At 41.5% G+C, this 23,787-nt stretch overlaps 1 protein-coding gene across 2 annotated transcripts in view; it reads right to left on the reverse strand.

The window, feature by feature from the left end:
- ascc3 (activating signal cointegrator 1 complex subunit 3) overlaps positions 1–23,384 on the reverse strand; it is a 246,923-nt gene extending 223,539 nt beyond the window's left edge. For both annotated transcript variants that reach the window (XM_079276288.1, XM_079276289.1), the window contains exons 1-5: positions 23,335–23,384; positions 22,459–22,583; positions 19,411–19,561; positions 5,501–6,075; positions 83–200 (exon numbers count right to left, since the gene is read on the reverse strand). In XM_079276288.1, the coding sequence (XP_079132414.1) occupies positions 83–200; positions 5,501–6,075; positions 19,411–19,561; positions 22,459–22,548 (934 nt within the window). In that variant the 5' untranslated portion in view covers positions 22,549–22,583; positions 23,335–23,384. The remainder of the gene's footprint in view (positions 1–82; positions 201–5,500; positions 6,076–19,410; positions 19,562–22,458; positions 22,584–23,334) is intronic.
- Positions 23,385–23,787: the final 403 nt, after the last annotated feature.

The following is a 23,787-nucleotide window of genomic DNA, read 5'->3' on the forward strand; positions in this document are numbered from 1 at the left end:
AAATGGTACTCGTGTTTACTTCAAATAGTCAGTATAAGTGTGTTACTGTGGCGATGACCTGGTTGCCATGGGGCTGCCTCACCTGGCGGGTAGCTGGTCCTGTCAGTTGGGATGGTGAGGAGGGAGTCGACGATGGCCGCCCTTCGCTGGAGGAGGATGGAGATCATCTCCAGCCCCTCTGGGCCCAGGAGCTCGAACAGCTGGAGTGAGAGCGTGGGGGGGGGGGTTGAAAATCAGTAGCCAAAAGCAGTCATCTACACTAGCAGCAAACACAAACACACACACATGTATACACATCCTATGGCTTCTTACTGCCAAGGCTGAGCACCTGGTAATTACCATCCGCCTGGTACAGAATATGCTCTGCCGCTTAGCCTCCATAGCCACCTGGCACTTAGCATGTGACAGAAAAACAACAACAACTAGAAATCCTGTGCACAGCAGCTCACAATTACAACCCCAATGAGGACGAGGCTGCACAGACAGTCATCAACATCATCGTGAGACGGAAGTGATGATCACGTTTGTGCTCTGTAATTGTAAAATAGTAGACCCGAAGGCCCGGGGACTGTCATTTGATCCTGTCCAACAATGCAGTGTGTTTCAGGGCTGGTTTCAGGATGGAGGTATGGCTTGCTCTTTCAGTCTGTCCTCCCTTGGGAAGGCAATAGTTAGCACAGCAGGGAAGTAGAACAACAGACGCACTTTGATGTGGGGTCAGCCACCGTCTTTGTTGGGGTCTTTGTTTCTCTCCGTGGTCTCTTTTATGTCTGTTCTAAACTTCTATTGGTCCCCCTGAATGTCTCTGTGTTATTAGAGTTGAGTGTATAGGATGGTGGGAGGTGGTGGGGGTTTCACCTGCTCAAAGGGATTTTTTCTTTCTTTTCCTATGAACTCCCATGAATTCTGTCCTCCGAGTGGACTGGTTGGGTTTGGGTTCTGCTGGGACCGAGAGGCCCAGTTTCTCCTTCAGATGGATTCTGTACGATCCACCCTCCCAGAGGCAAGTCTAGTCCCAAAGCATCAACTGTATAAGAACTCCACCTCCTCAAGGAGACAGGTCAGGAGGGTAACGTCTGCGTCCTCTGCTCCTTTATCTCTCATTTTATATTCACACTTGCCTACTTAGTTTTTCATCTGGTAGATGGAACAAGTAAAGACATATTTGAAGTAAGTCCCGACTTGACAGAGCTGTGTGAAACCAAATCAACATGAAATAAATGCACCCTACCAGTCACATATTCAGTGCAATAAGAAATGATGAAAGGATTTGGTTGGATTCAGACATAATTCTACCAGACTTTGTGAAAAGAAATGTTGAGGCATTAATATAGGAATAAATTAAAATGGAAAACAATACCAAATAAAAACATCCGATGTGGAATCCCTCATGTTGACAGTATGAAAATAGATCCCTTTTCAAACAGCATTTCTGATAGACAATAGGCTACTTTTCTGCTCATTCACAGGTCCCCAGTGCGAGCTGGTTAAATAGCTCACTGCTGGTATATGTGAACGTCACGATATTCATTACAACTACTACTGAGTTAATATCTGGTCTTGTACACAGGCTACAGCCCTTGTCCAAATCACTGAGCCTGCTTGTATTTGGAATACAATACAGTGTATTTTGTATTAAATGTTTTGATCGTAAAGTCAGAGATAACCTGTAATAATTCTTCTTAGCAACACATATTGTTACACCCCTAGTAATAATGTAGACTTCTTTAAAAACAAGATAGAGACATGTGTTTTTACATGACCTTTATTCTTGTCTTCGTTTAGCAAAAGACCAATGATTGAACTAGAATGAAGCAGCTCTTCAGTGTGATCTGAACACCGACAGGATGTCTACCCAGGACACACACACTCGTCCTCTTCTGTCAGTCCACAGCAGCTCAGCACTGATGGAGGCGGGGCTTTCACTCGACAAGCCGTTACTGACAAAAGGAATTTACCTTCAAAACCCTTTGCTGTACACTTCACTAAATGAGCCACATTCCACAAATATTTCACATGCAACAAGAATGTTGCCAAAATATGCAGCAAAAATGAACAAAATTGTGTCTGTCATCAGATCTGGCAAGAGCAGAAGTGAAAGGTCATGTAACCCGTGTTTTGTGCCTGTCCACTATGCTGCTGTGATCATGTAAATGTCCGCACTGCGGGACTAATAAAGGATTACCTTATTTGATCTTATCTTATCTTAACATGTTATGTCAGGAGTCACGGGGTTCTGTTACATGGCTTTTACTTGGCAAATGCTTCGGTCCAACACAACTTAGAAGTGCCACTGTGAATGGAATAGAAGAATTGCATCCCTCCCAAACAACAAACAGGCTTTTGCACTGCAGAGACCCAACAACCCATAACTTCACTGCCCCCCCCCACAGCCACTTGTCTAACACGTTACTGTAGTTTGTCAGTGCCACCATCAATAACGTTACTGCTACTGTATGCTACCACATTAGCATTCCTTGTCCGCCCAAGCAGAGCCAACTGTTTTTTGTTTCGTCTTTACTCATCGAGGCATAATGAACCAGGATTACCACAAAAATCAAAAGTAGTCCACGCAATAAGGAATGGTACTCTCTCTGTCTGTAGAGCTGCTGGGCAGAGAGAGACAGACAGAGAGATGCTGCCGAGGAGTCAGGGTAGGAGAATGAAGTGGGTGAAAATGCGGGGGGACAGAGTGATGGAGCACTTTCCTGATTCAGAAGTAAATGTAAAGAATAGGTAATAACTGCTGGAGGTTTCAAGGCCAACCGAGATCCTGAGCCTGACCTTTCTTCTAGATGTCTTTTCAGTGCACGTTCTTCCCTTCACACAGGACGATGTGGAGGCAGATGAGAGCAGAAGGCTTAGCCTTCTCTTAGCTCAACGGTTATATTAGCTCAATGCAATCGCTGCTCTCCTGAGGAAATCTGGTCCCTATAAAGCTCTCTGTCAAACAGTCGTTTCAGTTTGTTCAACAATTCATGCTTAACAAACAGCAATGCTTTATTGGTAGCTGTCCTTTTTCAAACCTATTTGTTCCTCCATTGTTTTCTCCAGCTTGAAAGCTCTTCTTGTGAGATGCTGACTGTCACAGCGTGGCCTCACCCAAAGACATAGAAACATATGCTGCATATAAATATCTGTCATCCCTTCACTTTTTATAAATGCATACAACTGCTGGAGACAAAATGCTAGTAATAGCATAGCAGAGAGAACAACCCCCATCTGTTCATCCCAAGATGTTCAGCCAGTGAGGACCATACATTACACTTCTGTTTCATTATTCTCTGAGGGCAGGAGACAGTATCATTTGGAGCTTTTCTAAATAAAAAAGATGCATACTTTAAAACACTTGTCTGCTTCTTCCTCACTGATGGAAAAGCTAAGCCATAGAGATGGCACAGGGGTTGGTGGTGGATTTTAAAAAGAGACAAGTGTAGAATAAATCTTCAGTCACAACTACCGTACAACCTTTAAGTTGCTCACTGTTGCTGTATCTACCGATGAGGACGATACTGATGGGCAACCCTGACGCATCAGACAACAGCAAACATGAACAAGATGTCGGCCTTCAGAATGAGGTTCAGTCCAATCATCAGGCTGACATGCTTATGTTTTCAGCATCTTCGTGCATGTCAAACTAAACCTTGGAGCTTTTTATATGTCTTTGTATAATATTTATCATTTCATCCTACTTGTATACATCACAGTCCTGTCTATTGTTATTTATTTTTGTGTGCAATTACATCGAGGGAATGGAAAAACTAATCCCTTGTATGTGCACAAACCTGGCCAATCAAGCTCATTCAGATTATTTTCTTCTTACAATTTGTTTGTAATGACTAATAATAATAATGATATCACATTAAGTCATTATTCATATTGAATGAGCACGCAGCACTGACGCATCTCTCCCCTCTACAGTGTTAACATCTCAAAGCAGCTGTCTTAAAGGCTGACCTCTGCCGTTATGTGTACATGTCGATCTGCTAATAACTCCAAAGTGTCTTTACTACCAATGAAGGTCAAAGCCACGCAGGAAGCTGGAAATGTCGAAAAAGGTCTGGAGGTAAAGGCCAAGACTACTTGGTCTAGCAGCCAGGACAAGATGCATCCACAAAGGGCTGCCATTGAAGGTAAAGGTTATAGAATCAATAATGTACCATTAGGACACATCAAACCTTATGTCACAGAAATACCATGCTGAGAGTTGACTCCTCATTTTAAGTTCAAGCTGAAAATGATCCCTTAAGTTCTTCTCCAGGTGTTGATGAGACCACCAGTTATCAGTGGAGAAGCCCAGATCAACACAGAATAACAGCAAGGCTAGAAACTCTTACAGGGTTAGACTCCAAACCGACTGGAACGGCAAGAGAGAAGTGTGACGAAACAATGGTCTTAGTGTTAGCCAAGTCATCTAAAGCAGTGGTTCTCAACTGGTCTGGCTGCGGGACCCACCATCACCCCTTAATGACAAGCCGGGACCCACGGCCCAAATTATTTATTTATTTTATTTTATTTTATTTTATTTTAAATTTATTTATTTTATTTATTTATTTATTTATATATATATATATATATATATATATATATAATCATTTATATATACCATTTACATCATTATATCTATATTCAAGACGTCTAGTAGTAGTAACGTCTCTCTGTAGTAAACAACTATCAAATAAAGAAAGCACACATTATATTTTAACAAATATTATTCTCATTTTTCAAATTGAACTGGATGGATTATAAATACATAGAAAGTTAACGCGTTAATAGACAAGTGTATTGCGCACTTTTATTTTAAAAGTACTGCTATATGAACAAAAGTGCAATAACATTTGGTTCGTGAACTCGTGTACTTGTGAAACGTCATCAGTCTCAGCCCAAGTACTGTTTCAAAAGCGGCAGAAGTCGATATACTCCGCACAAAGTGTTAAAGTTAAAGTGTTTAATTTAAAGTGTTAAAGTGTTGAAGTAATCATCTTGTGGACTCATTTTCCCTCTCGGTGTTGACAGACAAATAAATCCGTCACTAACAAGCGCTCAGGTGTCGTGTATTTCCTGGAGGGAGTGTTACTACTGTGTTCATGTGATTATGGTGTTGTTTTTATGATATGGTGAAAATGTGAATAATATCTGAATGGTCCATGCTCTTCAGTGTGCGGTGGAATACGTGTTTTAGCGCCGCAGTTTTTTTAATGCATTGTCAGTTAATGACGCAGCATCCCGTGTGCGTAATCATGTAACGTTATCTGCACTCTGCATTTAGTGTATTTGTAGGTGTTGAGCTTCATTTTTCCATGAAACAAATAATAACCGTAGCTGAGGTTAGGTGGTTCAACTGCAGGACAGCAGTGAAGGCCCAGGTATAAAGTGCATGGCCTGCCACTGATACATATATATATATATATATATATATATGTATATATATATATATATATATATATATATATATATATATATATATATATGTCAGATTGTATTTCCCAGTGACACAAACCTCATTCTGCAGCTCATCGTCGCTCTTGTGGGAGGCCAGCATTTCAAACAGGGAGGTGCACAGCTCCTCTGGGCTGGACGAGATCATGTTGCCTCCATCCAGATACTTCTCCACCTCCGTTCTAAGGATGGCTCCATCCCCAGAGCTCAGAGCTCTTCCTGAGCTGGACCCCTCTTCCTCACTCGCCTTCCTCTCGCTCTGCTGGCTGTTGAGGAAGTTGATGAAGTCCAGACTTGCGTTCTCCTCGTGGATGCCAGAGCAGGGCAGGTCCTCCAGAGGGTCCAATGTGTAGCAGTCATGCGAAAAGGCGATGTTGCGTCCGAAAGCAGAGCTTCGTTGGGGGTTGTGACGGGAGCACAGGGTCTGGATGAAGTTCTCAACTCGGGAGTCTCCGAGTTGAGCCACCAGCCGAGCCACACAGGCACAGGAGGCTTCGGCTGCAGATGACGGGAAGGGGCCGAACATCTGTTTGATGGCTCGGGTCTCCTCTGTGCCCACATGGTCTTTGTTGTGGAAGGTCTCAAACAGAAAGACAGCAGCACTTTCAATGGCTGCCTGACCATGTTCAGTCCCCACTGGAAAACAAAACACAACATGTTCACACTATGATGTCATCATTGTAGTGATCTCCACAGCCAGAGGCACATCTAGTGATTTGGGGGCCCTTGGTTGAACAGAAGCCTGGAGGGAGGCCACATGTGTGGTTTACACATGTGGCCTCCCTCCAGGCTTCTGTTCAACCTTTCCCTCACCCAGAATGTTGGTAGAAATCAGATCTTTTAAATACTGGTGGGAGTCTTTTGGTTTTATGCTGCTTTAGACTTCTACTCTACTACATTTCAGAGGGAAAGATTATTGACCTATTTATGAGAAAAAGTAACCTTTACAAGCAAGAACTATGACAAAATGTATAACTTTTTACAAGAAAGTACAATGTGAAAGACCGACGAATGGACAAATGAACTGCTTGCTTCTTTAATGCAAAGTCTTGTTCAACAACATGCATGCATCTGTTGAATGACGCACTGTAGTGCACGACATTCAGCGACAGTATGTGTCCGTCAGTAAAGTTACAATCCACTGAGAATTAGACAAGAAGCAGCAACAAAACCACTGAGACAAACAGGCAGCACACCAACATTTATACAAAAGTAAACGATAGGAACTATTGTCAAGTGGTGCGGATGTGGATGTAATGTTAAGGATGCATTTAGGCTTCTCGAAAAAAGTAAACAGCGTCTTCTCCACTAACCTCGCCAGAGAGCGGATTGACCTCGAACCATGGTGACTGCACAGCTTAGATGGCAATCAATTGAATAAAAAGCATTACAAAAGTTACACTAGGATTTCACTGACCTATACAGACCCCTTTACTTTTTCACATTTTGTAATGTTGCAGCCTTATGCCAAAATGATTTGTGCATCTTTACAACTAATTTCCATAAGTCATATGGCGATAGCAGTGGCGTTTTTGTATGGCCATTAAATGTAAGCTGTGCACTATTCATAGCTTCAGAGAAGCCTCTGAGCAGCAAAGACTACAGCATGAGCTCACTGTTTAAGGTCCCTGCACCGTATTTAAATAATATTCCAAACAATCCATGCTTAACCAGATACATCTTTAAAAAAAGGAACACAGAGTAATTGTCCAATTAGAGGAAAAAATGTCAGAGAGACAAAGGGATAGAGTGTGAAGAAGGCTGGGGAGGAAGAGGACAGCGAAAACAGATGAAAAGGATTTAAAGCAATTAAAAGAGTCTAGAAGCGTCAGACTCGTTACTGCACGGAGCAGAGCAGGATGGCTGCTTTCATCCTCTCCAGAGTGTGCTCAACACTAACTTCTTATTTGGATCCAGCCACATCGTCTGAGGGCAGGTTCAACAGATAAAGCATTAGTGTAACATCAACAACCACAAACACTGTTCCTCTTGACTGGAGAATGAGAAGACAATACACCGCCATAAACCGAGAGAAGAGCAAAGTCAATAAAAATCATTACAGGCGTTCATGAGAGAGCTCCATAATTGACTCAGGAACACTTGAAGTCGTAGAGAGAGGATTGCAGCATGTACAGCATGCTGTCAAACACCTATTTCTGGAGTCAATCTCAAAGATGATACTTCTAAAACCACACACACACACACTTCTCTCTGTATCCTTCCTGGACCTTAAATACATATTTATAAGAAAATTATATGGACATCCAGTGTGCGCCGGTGGTACAGCCATCCATTAAAACTATCAACTAGAACATCTACTGACAGAGAAATATGCATTCTCCTGCAAGCGTTTACTAGATATGGCTCATGAGAGAATGGCCACTTGTACATGGATCTGTTCAGAAAACCTACTGCTAGAAATACTTTACTACGGGCAGACTGATCACATCAAAGTTCTGCAGATTAAAACGTATTGTGAGGATTGAGAGGAACATGAGGGAAAAGGATTTTGTAACTAGCAGGATACAATAAATCTGTCCTGATGCTGAAATAAAAAACAGATGATCTCTTAAAACATAATCAAATGGCCGTGTAATATTTACACACACAGACGTATTTCATAGAGGATTCGACTTGTGCAGAACAGATGAAGGTAATAATAAAGCATTGGCAGAGGTCGCGTTAACCGAATACTTTCCGTCTTTGGTCGTTTTCTTTTAACAATGACGGAGAAATCTGAAGGCCGTCCGTCATTTAACACAGAGTTTAATTCACAGCCCGGTCCAATTGGTGGCGTGTGCTTATTAATTAGCCATCGTTCTAGTCTTTGACCGTAGGTGCATTACGTCGTCGTCTAGCTGCCTTTAGCATTGGTAGACTAGCTAAATGTCACGGCAGTATCTGGAGTTTCTTTAAAAAGTGCAGTAATGAAGGCGTTGATGAATGGGGTGCAAAAAGAGGGATTGATGCCTGGGAAGCTGAAGGACAAGCAAGTAACATTGCTAATGTTCATCAGCCAGTGTTGGCCGATGTTACGCCGCATGCAAGTGGCAGCAGAAGGGAGTACCTAGTTAAGTGGGAGCAGGAGTTCACATGGCTGAGGAAGGAAGGTGGCAAAATCTTTTACATCTGTAAAAAGGCTAACATGAGTAGCGGATTTTTCCGAGGGAGAAATCGTCACTGAACGATCACAAAAGTAGCCACAGCCACATGGAAGCTTAGAAGGGTCGTCAACCGGAGCCTAGCCACGGTAAAGCATGTGGAGGAGTCACAATTTGCCTGTGAAGAGGCTTTGAAACACAACTCAAGGTTGTGTTGTATATGGCAAATATTCACCTATATTCTAATCCAATAACAAGCAGGCGCACTGTTGCGTCAGTCAAAATCGATTGAAAAAATATTGATGGAATAATTTCCTGAATTCACACCTTTTTTGTCATACAAAATATCCATATTTGTTGTTGCAAGGCAAGTTTATTTGAACAGCACATTTCAACAAGGTAATTCAAAGTGCTTCACATAAAACCATTAAAAGCATCAAAACATAAGGCAAAAGAAAAGGAGATTTAAAAACAATTAAGAACATTCATTGAAACACTAAAAAGCAGTGTGAGAAATAAAATACAGTAGTAAAATGTAGAAATGCAGGAAATTGATGAATATCCTTGAATGTGGTTCAATTAAATGCAGCAGCAAACAGAAAAGTCTTCAATCTTGATTTAAATGAGCTGAGGGTATCAGCAGACCTGTAGCTTTCTGGGACTTTATTCCAGATATGTGGAGCAGAAAAACTGAACGCTGCTGCTCCATGTTTAGTTCTGACTCTGGGAACAGAAAGTAGACCGGTCCCAGACGACCTGAGGGGTCGGGATGGTTCATAAGGTAGCAGCAGATCAGAGATGTATTTTGGCCCTAAACCATTCAGTGCTTTGTAAACCAACAGCAGGATTTTAAAGTCAATTCTTTGTTGGACAGGAAGCCAGTGCAAAGACATCAGAACTGGAGTGATGTGATCCACCCTCCTGGTCTTAGTGAGGACTCGAGCTGCAGCGTTCTGAATCAGCTGCAGCTTTCTGACTGACTTTTTACAGAGACCTGTAAACACACCGTTACAGTAGTCCAGTCTGCTGAAGATAAATGCATGGACACGTTTTACACATCCTGTTGAGACATAAGTCCTCTAATCCTTGATATATTCTTCAGGTGATAGGAGGCTGATTTTGTAATTGTCTTGATGAGGCTGTTCAGGTTGAGGTCTGAATCCATAACTACACCTAGATTTCTGGCTTGGTTTGTGGGTTTTAACATCAGTGATTGAAGCTAAGCACTGACTTTCAATCGTTCATCCTTGGTACCAAAAACAATTACTTCCGTTTTATCTTTGTTTAATTGAAGAACATTCTGGCACATCCAGTTGTTGATTTGTTCAATGCAGTTACCCAGCCCTTGTATGGGATTATAGTCCCCTGGTGACATAGTTATGTAGATTTGTGCGTCGTCTGTATAATTATAACACACTTTGTTGTTTTCCATAATCTGAGCTAGTGGAAGCATGTAGATGTTGAACAGAAGAGGCCCCAGTATTGAACCTTGGGGAACACCACATGTCATTTTAGTCAGCTCTGATGTGTAATCAGCTACAGACACTAAGTATTCTCGGTCCTTCAAGTAGGATTCAAACCAGTTAAGTGCTGTGCCAGAGAGTCCCACCCAGATTTTTAGTCTTTCTAGGAGTATGGCATGGTCGACCGTGTCGAATGCAGCACTGAGATCCAGTAACACTGAGACTGAACGTCTGCCATTGTCTGTGTTTAAGTGGATGTCGTTGAAAACCTTAACAAGAGCAGTTTCAGCACTATGGTGCTGTCGAAAGCCTGACTGGAAAATAGTTATTTGCGGCCAAGAAGTTGTTCAGATGTTGAAAAAATGCTTTTTCAATTATTTTACTTTAAAATGGGAGGTTTGATATTGGCCTATAATTTTTCATCGTTGAGGAGTCTAAACTAGCCTTCTTTAGGAGTGGTTTAATAACTGCAGTTTTTAGGGCTTGTGGGAAGACACCTGAGAGAAGGGATGTGTTTACAATGTGTAAAAGATCAGTGGTCATGCAGTTTGAAATATCTTTGAAAAAGTGTGTTGGTAGAATATCCAAGCAGCAGGAGGATGACTTCAGATGTTGTATAATGTCTTGTAGGCTTCTACGGTCGATTGAATGAAATTGTGTCATGATATTTGAATGGATGGTATTCAGAGAAGGGGACAACACATATCCTGTGGTTGGTGTGGAGGCACTGACTGCTTGTCTAATTTTCTGAATTTTGTCAGTAAAAAAGGAGGCAAATTGATTGCATGCCCAAGTGGATTGGAGCTCAGCAGCTACCGACACTGGAGGGTTTGTTAGCCTGTCGACGGTAGCAAATAAGGCGCGTGTATTGTTATTGTTTTTGGTTATGATGTCAGAGAAGAAGGACTGCCTTGCATTTCTAATGCTGCGTTCACACCGGTCGCGTTGATTTTTTGACGCGCGTCGAGATTACATACAAAGTCTATGCACAGACGCGATGAGACTGGCGCGGCGCGATTTTCCGATGGCGCGGCGCGTTGGACGCGTTATTGCAGTGCGGTGGACGCGTTGGACGCCGCAAAATCGCCAACGCGCGAGTTGAAATTTTTCAACTTCTGAGAAATAATCGCGTGACGCTATGGCGCGATAGCCTATCAGCGTTGAGTTGCTCCCCCTGTCATCACTGGCTTCCTGCCGTTGTTGAATCAGGAAATAAATCCTGTAGCAGTCTGTGTTCACCCAGAGCTCTACGATACCTCATATCAATAGAGACCGGACCAAACTATGTGTATACATGTATGTGTGTAAACCATACGGTACAAACAATGAATAGACGCTGCCGTATTTACGTCTACGTGACGTTATTGAGTGCTGGTGGAGCTCCTACGATGTTAGCATAGCCTAGCACCGATCCATCAGAGCTCCATTGAGAAGACAAGTAGCCTACAAATCGGCATCATTATGTAGTTATTTCGGAGTCCCTTTTTGTCGGTTTATTGCCGTTGAATCACAGCCAAATCAGTTTATGTTGTGTTCCTACAGCTGTAGTAAACAGCGACCGGTGGCTTGCTAGACAGTGAATACAGCTCGATACAATCCACGGAGCTCCTCTGAACAATATTATGAACCAGACATGACGGCGTTTGGCATTCCGATGTTTGAGGGACTTCCACAACACGTACAAAGCAGCAACTGTCCTTATTCCTTTCACGGTTGAAAGCGGAAAGAAATGACGGCCAGGTGAACGGCTTCCAGGCTTCCAGGACGATAAACCACGCCCCCTCTCCGGCACGGAGCGATTTTGCGGCGTTTGGTGTGAACACGACCGGCGGTGCGTTGGACGCGTTTTTGCGGTGCGTTGGATGCGATTTTGCAGTGCGTCAAAAAATCAACGCGACCGGTGTGAACGCAGCATTAGTCCCAAATTATAATTGCGAAGTCTCTTTATAGATGTCACAGTGAACCTGGAGATTAGTTTTCCGCCACCTGCGCTCAGCTTTCCGACACTCTCGTTTCTCTATTTTGACCAGCGTAGCATTTCTCCAAGGAGATATTTGCTTACCCGAGACAACCTTCACTTTAGTGGGTGCAATGACATCAATAATATTTTTAACTTTAAAATTGAAGCCATCTACAAGCTCATTGACTGAGATGCAGAGAGGGCTGGTGTGGAGGAGAACTTCTGAATAAATACTTCACTGGTGTTTTCAGAGATGCAACACTTTGTCACAACCTTGGTTTGGACATTTGTGTGCAAGGAGATTGCACTCTCAAAGAAAACACAGAAATGGTCAGAGAGTGCAACATCAGTCACAGCAACCTTGGAAATGTTTACACCTTTGGTGATGATTAGGTCCAGAGTGTACCCCCTGTTGTGGGTGGGTCCTGTCACATGCTGAGTCAGATCATCGTTATCAAGGACACCACATAGTTCTATAGACTCTCTGTCCTGGGGATTATCAACATGGATATTAAAATCACCAACAATAACAACACAGTCAAAATCAATGCAGATTACAGACAGCAGTTCAGTAAACTCATCAAAGAAGGTTGCACAGTATTTAGGCGGTCTGTAAATGTTTAGGAATAAAGCTTGAGTGGAATTCAGAGCCACATATTCAAAAGAAGTAGTCGTGTAGTCTTTCAAAAAATATTTTCTCCGCGCTGAAAAAATAGTTTGCTCTCCCGCGGACACTTGCCGCATATATAAAGGGAGGCACACACCCATTAACACACATCAGAAGCTTCATAGACAGACTTCAATAAAAGGTCCTCATTCCAAAACCTTTATAGTAGCTTTGAATGTAACAAATGACAATGGTAGGCTGCAGCCCAGTCCAATGTAATACAGAGCCAGGGCTATGAACACTGGATACATTTTCCAGCACATACACAGAAGGGACAGCGGACCACAACGTGCTAAAGAACGACCACTCAGTTTTATGGTTGCTGCAGGCACTGTAGTTATAGTTCAGGGTAGAACAGTTTCAAACATCCCCACACACAAAAGGAGATCCCATCAAAGGAATGACTTCATGTCACACGAGGTCAGTTGTTTACCTTATCAACATGAATTATCCAGTAGCAGCACATGTTGTTGAATTAAATGAACAAATGATTCTATTTCCTTTTCAGATGTATTAGGATTGAGAAGGCAGGACTTCCAGAGGCGAACACACTGGACCCTTCACGATGCAGTGGAATGTACCTCTATCTTTTAATGTTATGCTTTTCATCATGAGCTGAAGTTTAACTTTTCCTATATGTCTATTAGAAATCTAATAAATATTTGTGCATTTCACATTTTTTCATACATAACCAAAAACCTGGCTTTAAAATTGAAATCTGTATATGGTAAGATTTCATTGGCTGAAGCTCGTGTCACTGTTTGTTTGAGGTTTTGATTCCCTGAAGGCCACTCAGTGGTGGAGCATGCTTATCAGTGGTGTGACCTATGTACCGTGTGTTAAAGAAGCCCAGTTATGTGGCTGTAAGCTCCTGAGGTGCTGCTCCCTCCGGAGTCGCCTGGTTGACGCGCTCGCTGCAGGTTAAACTACCTGTGAGGTGTGGTGCATTCGACACATCACAGAGACCTTTTGTATGATGATCTGTCGCTAATTTGTTCTCGTCGTGGAAACAATGTACAACAAAAGCCACTCTTTCCCACAATGCAGTAAATGTGTATATTGCGGTCAAAACCGTTTGCCCTTCCGGGGTCAAACACCTGACGAACCCAGCGATTTAGGGACTTATATACCTGAGCCCAGGACAGGAAATACAGCGCCACCCAATGTACAAACAACGAAATACAGTGGTATTTATAATCTGATATTTGGCTCTAACACCGTGTCTTACTATGATTGTTGATCCTGCAGAAGGCCCGAGGGCCGAAACATCATCTGAATAAAAGAGAAATGTATAGAGCCACGGTTTGAACCAATGCTCCCACTTCCCCCGCTAACCTCACCAACATTAATTGGTGATTTGACCTTTTTTTGCTAACTGTGTACTCACCCCTCCGTTGTAGAGATTTGGGGAAACTAGGACTGGTGCATAACAATGTAAGCTGCACAACCCTCCAACAGCTTTCCACATAAACGTGGTTGTTGTATAAATCACTTCAAACACTTGTCCGAGTCCGACCGAAGAGCAACAGAGAGAGGAGCCCACTGGAATAGCCAACATGTCTAACTGCACGGGGAACTACATCCATAATGGCAAGACAAAGTGCTATGATGTAATTCATGTTTGTAATTTCACCTGTGCTTTTCCTTCTACTGCATGACAAGTCAAACTAGAAAATGCATTTCCTGCTGAAAATGCGTTGGAATGCTGAAAGCTGAAATGAATCTCAAAAACATTGCTGAAAATAGATATCCAATTTAAAAAAAATTGCAAAAAGCTGAATAATTCAAAAAGTTGAAAGATTACAAATATGAAGTTATGTCACCCCTCTCCTGAAAGAGCTGAACATTTTGATATTCGAACGGTTTCTGTAGCTTAAAAGAATTCCAGCAGTAGTGATATTTGTTGTAGTAGTAGTAGAAGTATTATTCGCAGTATAAGTATGAGTAGCATTTGAATAAGTACTAGTTGTAGCAGTAGTGATATTTGTAGTAGCAGTAGTAGTAGAAGTTGTCGTCGAAGTATTTGTGATTAGAAGAAGTAGTAGAAGTCGTAGTATCAGCAGTCGTACTAATAGCTGTAGTAGTATTAGTACTGGTAGTAGCAGGAATAGCAGTATTAGCAGTTGTGGTATCAGTAATAATAGTAGTGGTAATGGTAGTAATAGCAGTAGTGGTAGTAATAATATTTATGGTAGCAGTAATAGCAGTAGCAGTAGTAGTAATAGTAGCAACAGCAAAAGTTGTAGTAGTAGTGGTAATACTAGAAATATTAGCAGTAGTAGTAGTTGTCGCAGTATTAGTAAGAGCATTCATTATTTCAACAAAAAAGCCAAATTTTGAGCGAAACGTTTAAATACAGTTAATCCATGAGGCTTTTATTTTGAAAGGGTGGGACTGGGTGGGGGAGGGAGGGGGAGAGGAGCCATAATCATCATGTTTGACACATAAACAGAGGTTATTAAATGACAGGCTTCATCACAAGCAGTTCAGTTAGAATTTACTCTCTGGGGCTTTTATTTTGAAATGGGGTGTGGGGGATCAGAATCATAATGTTAGATAAACACAAACCGGTTATTAAATGACAGGCTCATCACAAGCATTTCAGTTAAGATTCATTCTGTGGGGCTTTTATTTTAAAATGGCGTGTGTGTGTATGTGTGTGTGTGTGTGGGGGGGGTAGAGGAGGGGGGAAAGACCTCTAAAGATCCCTAAGACCTGAATGACTGTATGAGAGACACAGAGAGAGAGAGAGAGAGGAGTGTATGTGCTGTGTCTGTGTGTTTATCAACATCACTAATTGGCTCAATCGCAAACACCTGTGTGCCTGAAGCCATTTCATGGAGATAAAACAGGAAAACACCTCTCAAACAAATCATAAAAACTCCCATAACCGTAGCTTCTATTGCTCCGATATTAATAATTGAGGGGAAGAATGAGTTGAAGAACAGATCCTGTAAAAATTGTGTCTGTAGTGTAAAAAATGTGGCTTAACTGGCGATCTAGAAATGGGGTACCGTGTTCTGTGGAAGATGTTTTTGAAGCAAAATTTAACATTGGTCTCTATGGAGCAGAAAGTTGGTTTTCCTCTCAATTAACGGCTTCTGTGTCAAATGTGGAAATCTGTGGGATTCCACAGTAATTTTTCTACGACAAGGACAATATTAGCTACTTCTACATCCAGAAATGATGCATGAAGAGTGAAGATTGTGGACACAGTGGCAAAATACAAATGTTTTTTTCACAAGAATCTCAAGCTGCTCTTCACTCTAGCGGTGACATCACGCACTCCAAGCTGCCCAATACACACCCATTATAAAGTCAGAAAAGGGCTGAAAAATCATAAAAGTTAAATTGCTGCAGTTCAAAAAGTTTAAAAGATATCAAAAAGCTGAATCATGTTGGCAATAGTTGAGGGTTTTCTCAACATTTGAAAGTTGAAAAGGTGTCTGTCGCTGAAAGTATGAGGAAGTTGAAGGATTTGAAAGTTGAAGAAGGTTTTGAAGTTTTTGAAGGATTTGAAAATCTTCTCCATAGAAACCCATTCAAAAAAAAGTTTCAAAAAGCTTAATAATTCAAAAAGTTTAAAGGTTAGAAATAGAAAGTCATAGCAGACATGAGCTGAAGGAGCTGAACATTTTGATAGTTGAACGGTTTCTGTAGCTTAAAAAATGAAGAAGAAGCGTTGCGACGAAACGGGGGACGGAAGAAATAGTGGAATAAAGAAACAGGATAACAATAGTTGGAATGCTTAACAGCATTCCAACAACTATCTGCTGTGAAAAGGTGTTTGTTTGTTCCTTTAAGGAAACTCCTCCTCTTTCAAGGAGGCATACAACTTCTGCTTAAATTCCTTAAACTCTTAATCCAGAGTACAGCCTACTGTGCTGCAGTTGGACCGTCTTTTCTGGAAGAATTATCTCGTGTACTTCAGACCTCTTCTACAGCCCTCCTGCTCTGCAGCTTGGAAGAGTTGCAGATGCATTTTGCACAGACTCGTTGATTCTTGTCCAGATGTAGGTTAGACCTTTCTGTTGGCAGCCTGTGCTCGTGGCAAGGCTCAAGACTTTCAAATCAGCATCAAAACTCCACGTTTTCAGACATGGAAATTAGTTTTTCATGGAGCACAATACACCTTGTTTTTTCTTCAAGGATTTTTTTTCTTGGCACAAGTTGGTCAAACGTCACGTATCCTTCTGCAGACCCAAGAAATGAGTATGAACTACCTCAGTGACAGCATGGAGTCCTACTGTTATCATGTCATGTTGCCACTTCTCTTGAAGGTGGGTCACTCAAAGGGAAGTAAGAATGTCAAGCTCAACCTTCAGTTTGTAAAATACCCACACGTAACACAAGTTGTATCCTTTCCTTTTCCGATGTCCAGTCTAAGCTTTTTAATAGCAAAGCCAAAGCTCAGGTTCATTGTACCATGACAAATAAGGTATAATAAGGGTTCTGGAAAACATCACTGACTCAACAGTCACTTTGTAAGCTGTACAATGTCTGACTCACTCAAAACTCAGTATCAGTGGAACATCATGGCATCCAATGGGTCAAATGTTGGGAACGGACAGTGAATGCCAAGAGTGTCCACATAGACCAGACATAATAAAATGATCATTTCAAAGATTACGCCCTTTAAAGAAAGTGTTTTCTTGACGGACTGGCATATAACATACTGTCCCTCTTATCAATGATTCATATCAGTTTTACTCTCTAGTTTTATGCTGGAGAGACACTGGGACAAAGTCACCTTGCTCGACACGGCTTGGGGATTATAAAATGAGCGGATGAGGTAGTTTTACCACAATTACCTCAATTACATATCTGGAAGTCAAATCAAAGGTAAATGAATCAATATTGTCCAATGATCCAATGATGATCAAGAAAAATGCTCTTCACACCAAAATACTTAAACATACATGTTGTGGTTTAACTATTTGGCTTAAAGGGTCAGTGGGCCCAAACTGTGAAAAACACATACTTTCTACCGCATACCACAGCAGCACAGACAGTTACGTCGTAGTCACACACACCACATGTGTCAGTGAGTGAAGACATAAACACAGTTTGTCACAGCTGTAAGTCCAAAATAAGCCGTGGAGGAACAACCGTAAAACATTTGGAACAACAAACATAATCAGACACTTTTAAACTCATTCCCATGCATGCTGCTCCTCAGACAAATCAGAGCAACCGGCTAGTTTACCACCAGCCTGGGGTCTCTCCCACAGTCCTGCTGATAACAGAGCTAACAGCTAATGTTAGCACAGGTCGCACTGACTTGCATTATATGGGTTCAAGCGCGACTCAGTAAAAACGGCCTAAAAATGGGTCCAAATGTAATCTTGTCAGATGTAGTTTTTGGCGTGATACTTCTGAGATTGTGGGAAAAAAAAGGTTTGTTTAGACCCTTGCTGCTAACTGTATCTATGAGGTAGAAAATCGGAATCTGCCGGTCAGACTATTAAAAGATCTGGATCAGCCAAGAAAACCACAATCGTTGGATCTCATGTCTTCATGTTGTGTGATCTTATACATCTTCATTTCTTATGTGTACATATATTACTTGTAGGGGTGGGGGGGAATCGAGACAGCATAGTATCGCAATATTTTGCGTGGCGATATTGTATCGATACACGGACGCCAAGTATCGATCTTTTATGATATAAACGATAAAAAAATTTTTTTTAAGAAATTACTAGAAAAATTAAATCAATTGCTTCTTCAGTCCACTAGATGGTGCTGAGTTGTTTTCTGGTGAGGTCAGCAAAGGTCGTGGGTCAGTGTGATTGGTAGGAAGTTGGTCAAAACAAAGATAGAGACATCGGAGAAAGAAATCAGAAATCAGACTTCTGGACTTATTTGGGATTTTTTAACAAGGAAGGGAAGAAGGACATTGATATGACACATTGATATGACACGGCGCGGTGTTTTTTCACCGACACCCTACAGAGAAGTGAAGCTTAAAGTTAAGGAGTCTTTGAGTACAGCAGTAAGAGTTACATTAGCTTGCGTGCGTGGACGCAGTGGATTCCGATGTGACTATAACAGCACAATATCTCACAGAGGACTGGCGACTGCTGTCTCACGTTCTCCAAACTAGAGCAGTACACGTAAGTCACAGCAGGGCAAACATGACAGACCTCCTGCTAAATGATTGAAGTGAGATGAACAGACTGAAAACTTTATCTTGTTAGATAAAACATGTTGACAGTTTTCCTTTGGGGAGATCATTTGAAGTTGAAAAAAGTAATAAATCGCAATATAGGCCTATGTTATCGCAATACTCAGAATATCGCAGTATCGTGATAATATCGCAGTATCGTGATAATATCGCAGTATCGTGATAATATCGTATTGCGGGACCTCTGGTGATTCCCACCCCTAATTACTTGTCATTAAATTTACAGTCAATTTAGATGAATTCATAACCATAAGTTCCTTGATTTTGTTTCAAGACCATTTAAGGCTTTAAAAGGAGCCTTTGGCTGAAGTTTCACATGTCATTCTTTTAAATTTGTGAGCACCACAAAAATGTTGGACAATTTATTAAAGCCAGACAAAAAAAGCTCTTCCTTCTGAATTCACAGACATTTCTAACTCTGACGTACCAAAGGCACAAAACACGAACAGATCATTTCAGCAGCTGCTAAGTGTCTCACATTTAGAAAAGCAGTCTAAAACAGAAAACGGCAGTCTGTTGAGCGTAACTGGGTTTTTTCATCAGTGAAACACAAACACAGAAAAACAGATTGAGAAAAATGGAAATGGATTCATTACCTATGTCCTTGGCTGCCAGAAGGAGGCTCTTCAGCTCCTGACTGGCAGCTTGCTGGCCAGCTTTGTCCTGGTGCTCGGAGCACAAATGGGAAATCTTCTTCCATGTTAGACCTTCTCTGGCAAACAGCTGCCGTCTCTTCAGTCGTTTGGTCTGGAGCAACAGACAGAAGGAGAGCATTTCTTATTGCTCACATGAATGAATGAATGAATTTTATTTATATAGCGCTTTTCACAGACATAACATCACAAAGTGCTTAACAGAGCAGACATTTAAAAGCATAAAAAACACAATGTGACCCTAGGGTCAATAAATTACATACACAGAGAAAAATAAAAAAAATTAAAACAAATAAATAAAATAAAATACAAATGTAAAACATATTTTAAGAGCAGGTCTAGGACATGGGTTTTTACTCAAACGCCAGCCTAAACAGGTGGGTTTTGAGCTGGTTTTTAAAAGTATCCACAGTATTTGCGAGGCGCAGAGTTGCAGGCAGAGCATTCCAGAGCCTCGGGGCCACTGCCTCAAAGGCTCGGTCACCACGGCTCTTACATCGTGTGCGTGGGACTGACAGAAGACCTAGAGAGTTTGACCTGAGAATAGGGGCGAAGTAGATCAGCTACATAAGCCGGAGCCTGACCGTGAAGTGCTCTGTAAGTGATGGTGAGAATTTTAAAGTGTATCCGAGATGCTACAGGAAGCCAGTGGAGAGATCGGAGTACGGGGGTGATGTGAGACCGTCGGTTTGTCCTGGTGAGTAATCTGGCGGCAGCATTTATGGATGACCTGCAGACGGTTAAGAGCAGATACACTGAGTGATGTGAAAAGTGAGTTGCAGTAGTCAATGCGTGAAGAGATAAATGTGTGTATGATCATCTTTAGTTCAGCTGTTGATACTACAGATCTCAGTTTACTGATTGACATGACCTTGGATAAGACTCATGTAGCCCAACACTTTCCCTGTACTGTACTGTGCAGATATTTTGCAATTGCAGGATGTGGTGCTGTCAGCGTGGTCAGACACTGAGGTATGAAGTTCATCTTACATATTTCATGTCCAATGCTTTCTGTGCCATGGATTCAACCCAAAATGATTCTTATACAGAACTATGATCAAACCAAAGAACCATACCATGCTTTTTACTTTGGTGCTATTGTTATCCTGTTTCTTTATTGTTGGAATGCTGTTAAGCATTCGTGGAAGCCAAAATCGTGATCGCGATTAAAATTCGATTAATTGTGCAGCCCTACTACTACTACAGTACTACTCTGCTGGTTGTGGAGAACATGATTTTAGTTAGCATCAGCAAATACACAATATTTACAGCCTGTATATGTTTCTGTACCATTCAGATGTGGTGCCACAGCAATCCCAGGTATACACTGTTCATTTATGTCCCAGCATTGGCTGACAGGCCATCACAGCAGAAGCCCCATCATGCTCTCTCTGCTGGGTTCCTCGACAGCAGTTAGCTAATGGATCTGTGTGGACATCACGTCCTGCATGTCTATCGCCTCAAACATTGCATGGATGGAACAGAATGTTTAAGGATGATGCCAGCAACAGTTTTTACTATTGTAAGCAAATCCCATAACAAGCAGCAATGAAAGTATGAACCAGTATTGTGTGTGTATGCAAACCCTGATATATCACATTCCTCTGTGCCATTGTTGTCCAAAAACTATTTAAAACACTGTTACACTGGGTGGCATGTTCTGTTATTACCATGAACACACACACACACAGTGGTGGGTTCTACTGGGCCATCACTAGGGGCTCGAGGGGACAGTGCACTCGGTCAGAGATAGGGTTGCAAAATTCAACGTGGAAACTTTCTGTGGGAATTAACAAGAATTAGTGAGGAAATCATGTGAATTAAGAGAAAATAACAGGACTAAGATGGAAATATAGGTATTTGCTCAGGCCGTATTAACCATGTCATATGCAGATAGAAACACGTTTTATATCATAAACAGACAAACTATTATCTGCCAAATACATGGTGTGAAAGGTTCATGTAAGCAAGGAAATTAACTCATGAGAAAGGGTACTTTGAAAAGTAGATACAACAATGTGGGCTGTGTGCAGACTTACGGGCTTAAAGTGCTCCAACTCATATATAAACGAACTGTTTTACAATAATGAACAAATGGAAACAGATCAATAAGAACTCCTCAATGAGCTCAATCAGGTGGTCACAGCTAGCTGGCAGAAACTAGCAGGAAGTGTTAATTATAAACTGCGTGCTTTGCTTCAGGCTAACATCGGCTGGTTCACTGAAATATCACAAAACATGTGGAATACATTCAGCCCAGTTATTTCATCAATTCATTCACTTCAGTAATATAATCAAAACTTTCCTGAAAGCATGTAGTCTTCTGGCTCATTTTACCAAACTATATTTAATGGGCTGCTGGCCAATGATCTGACCCGCGATGGAACAGTGCTGCTGAATGCTGTGCAGGTTACGAGTACGTGTCCATACTCATAAACAAGACATGCCATCAGACATAGTAGTGCTTTTTATGAGTATTTTCCTCCAAAGCAACTATTAAAAAGGTACCGTTGTCGTATTGACATTGAGCAACAATTCCCTTGGAAATGTCCCAACCCTCCTCAGACATGCTACTCCGATGCTTGAATAGCTTCAGAACGCCACATCAGAGTGTCTGACCATTTCTCGACCAACAATCACACGTTCACACACACCGGGACTCGTCCACTGTATGAAGGTGAGGAAGGAGCCGGGGTTTCAACGATAAACTTCAGTAGACAGCATGACAACATATATGGTATGGCATATATGTCAACTGACATTTTATCATACCACTTTCTGCCCTAAAAATCTCAAGTGTGGCCATTGCCTGACACTGCAATGATGAGGTTTTTTGCTAGAAAATAAAAGTAAATTTCAGCATCACTTCCATTGGCTATTAAGTGGTGGAACCGAACGCTGTGAAACTGCTTAACATGATGCCATGCAACACTACTGAACAGAGTTCAACGTTCTATTGTAGCAATACTGACATCCACTAGCTGGCCTCACCTTCAGGTCATAGAGCTGCTCAGTAATGGCCTCCTTCTTGCTCACATTGGAGAAGGAGCGCAGAGCACCTGTGAGCCGTGGAGGAGACATTGTTCTCTGGTGTTCTCTCGTTCCCCTGCTTCCTTCTATGGCAGACAGACAGACAGAACACATATTGACCTGAACTTTCTCGGCAGTATGGTTTCTACATGACATAACATATCAATAGCTGTACTCTATACAGAAAAGCTGTCAGTTTAAAGTTGCCTTTCTAAACAAAAATCACACCCATAAAGTAGATTATGAACAAAAGTCACGAATCGTTGGGCTGTTTTAGTGTATTCGGCACACAATGAACCCCCAAAAGACACCAGCAGTTATATATCTGACAGTAATAGCTGCAACTTTATCTCCAAGTAAGTGCCATTGTGTAGGCTGGAGCGTAAATGGGATAAGTGTAATAATCGTGAAGCTGTTAGGAAACAGACACTGCTTGGTAATATGGTGTACGATTCGTCCAAAACCCGAAATCTTCTTCAAAAACACAACGCTAAACTGTTAATGTTATTTAGCTATTAACAATGATGTGACGCGCGAGCTGTTTTTAACAATCCCATGTCATTCTCTCCGGGCAGGTCAATATGCTGTCATATGCTGTCAATATGTTCAGTCTGTGTTACTGATGCAAAAACGACTCGTTTCTAACTTTTCACATTACGTTGTGTAAGAGTCTGTGTTGCTAGTTAATGTTAGCCCGTCAGCCTGGTTGCCACGTCCACAGTCGTATTACTGTAGCTTTAGCTTTAGTACAATGAATAACTGTCCATATCAAACGAATTGCGACTCGTTAGCAGTATATCAGGCAATGTAAAACTAAATATTTCGACGGCTAACTACCTTCCGAAGCGCCTTGTAGAATGAACTGTGAGGCGCGTGTGACTAGCCTACCGGCGGATGTCAACAGAAGTCGCGTGTCAGGAAGGAACTGCTAGGAACTATGGGTGTTGTAGTTTGTACGAGAGGTAGTCGTGTCTCAATTCAGACTAAATGACTACATTACCCATTTATACAGGAGTGCCACGTCACACTGTGGAGGACGAAAACTGTCTTCAGTATAAATAAATAAATGCATTAATAACTGTATAAATAAATACAGGAATAAATAGATAAATGAATAAATAAATGAATAAATAAATGCTGAAATAAATACAGAAATATTTAAATGCTGAAATGAATAAATAAAAGTTGATACCTAAACAGGACATGAATAAATAAATATATTTCTACATTTCTGTATTCCTTTATTTATTTCTGTGTCCGTATGTTAATGAGGTAGGCGGTCCGAACCTC

Source organism: Melanostigma gelatinosum (genome assembly GCF_949748355.1).
Source record: "Melanostigma gelatinosum genome assembly, chromosome: 9".
Lineage (NCBI taxonomy): Eukaryota > Metazoa > Chordata > Actinopteri > Perciformes > Zoarcidae > Melanostigma > Melanostigma gelatinosum.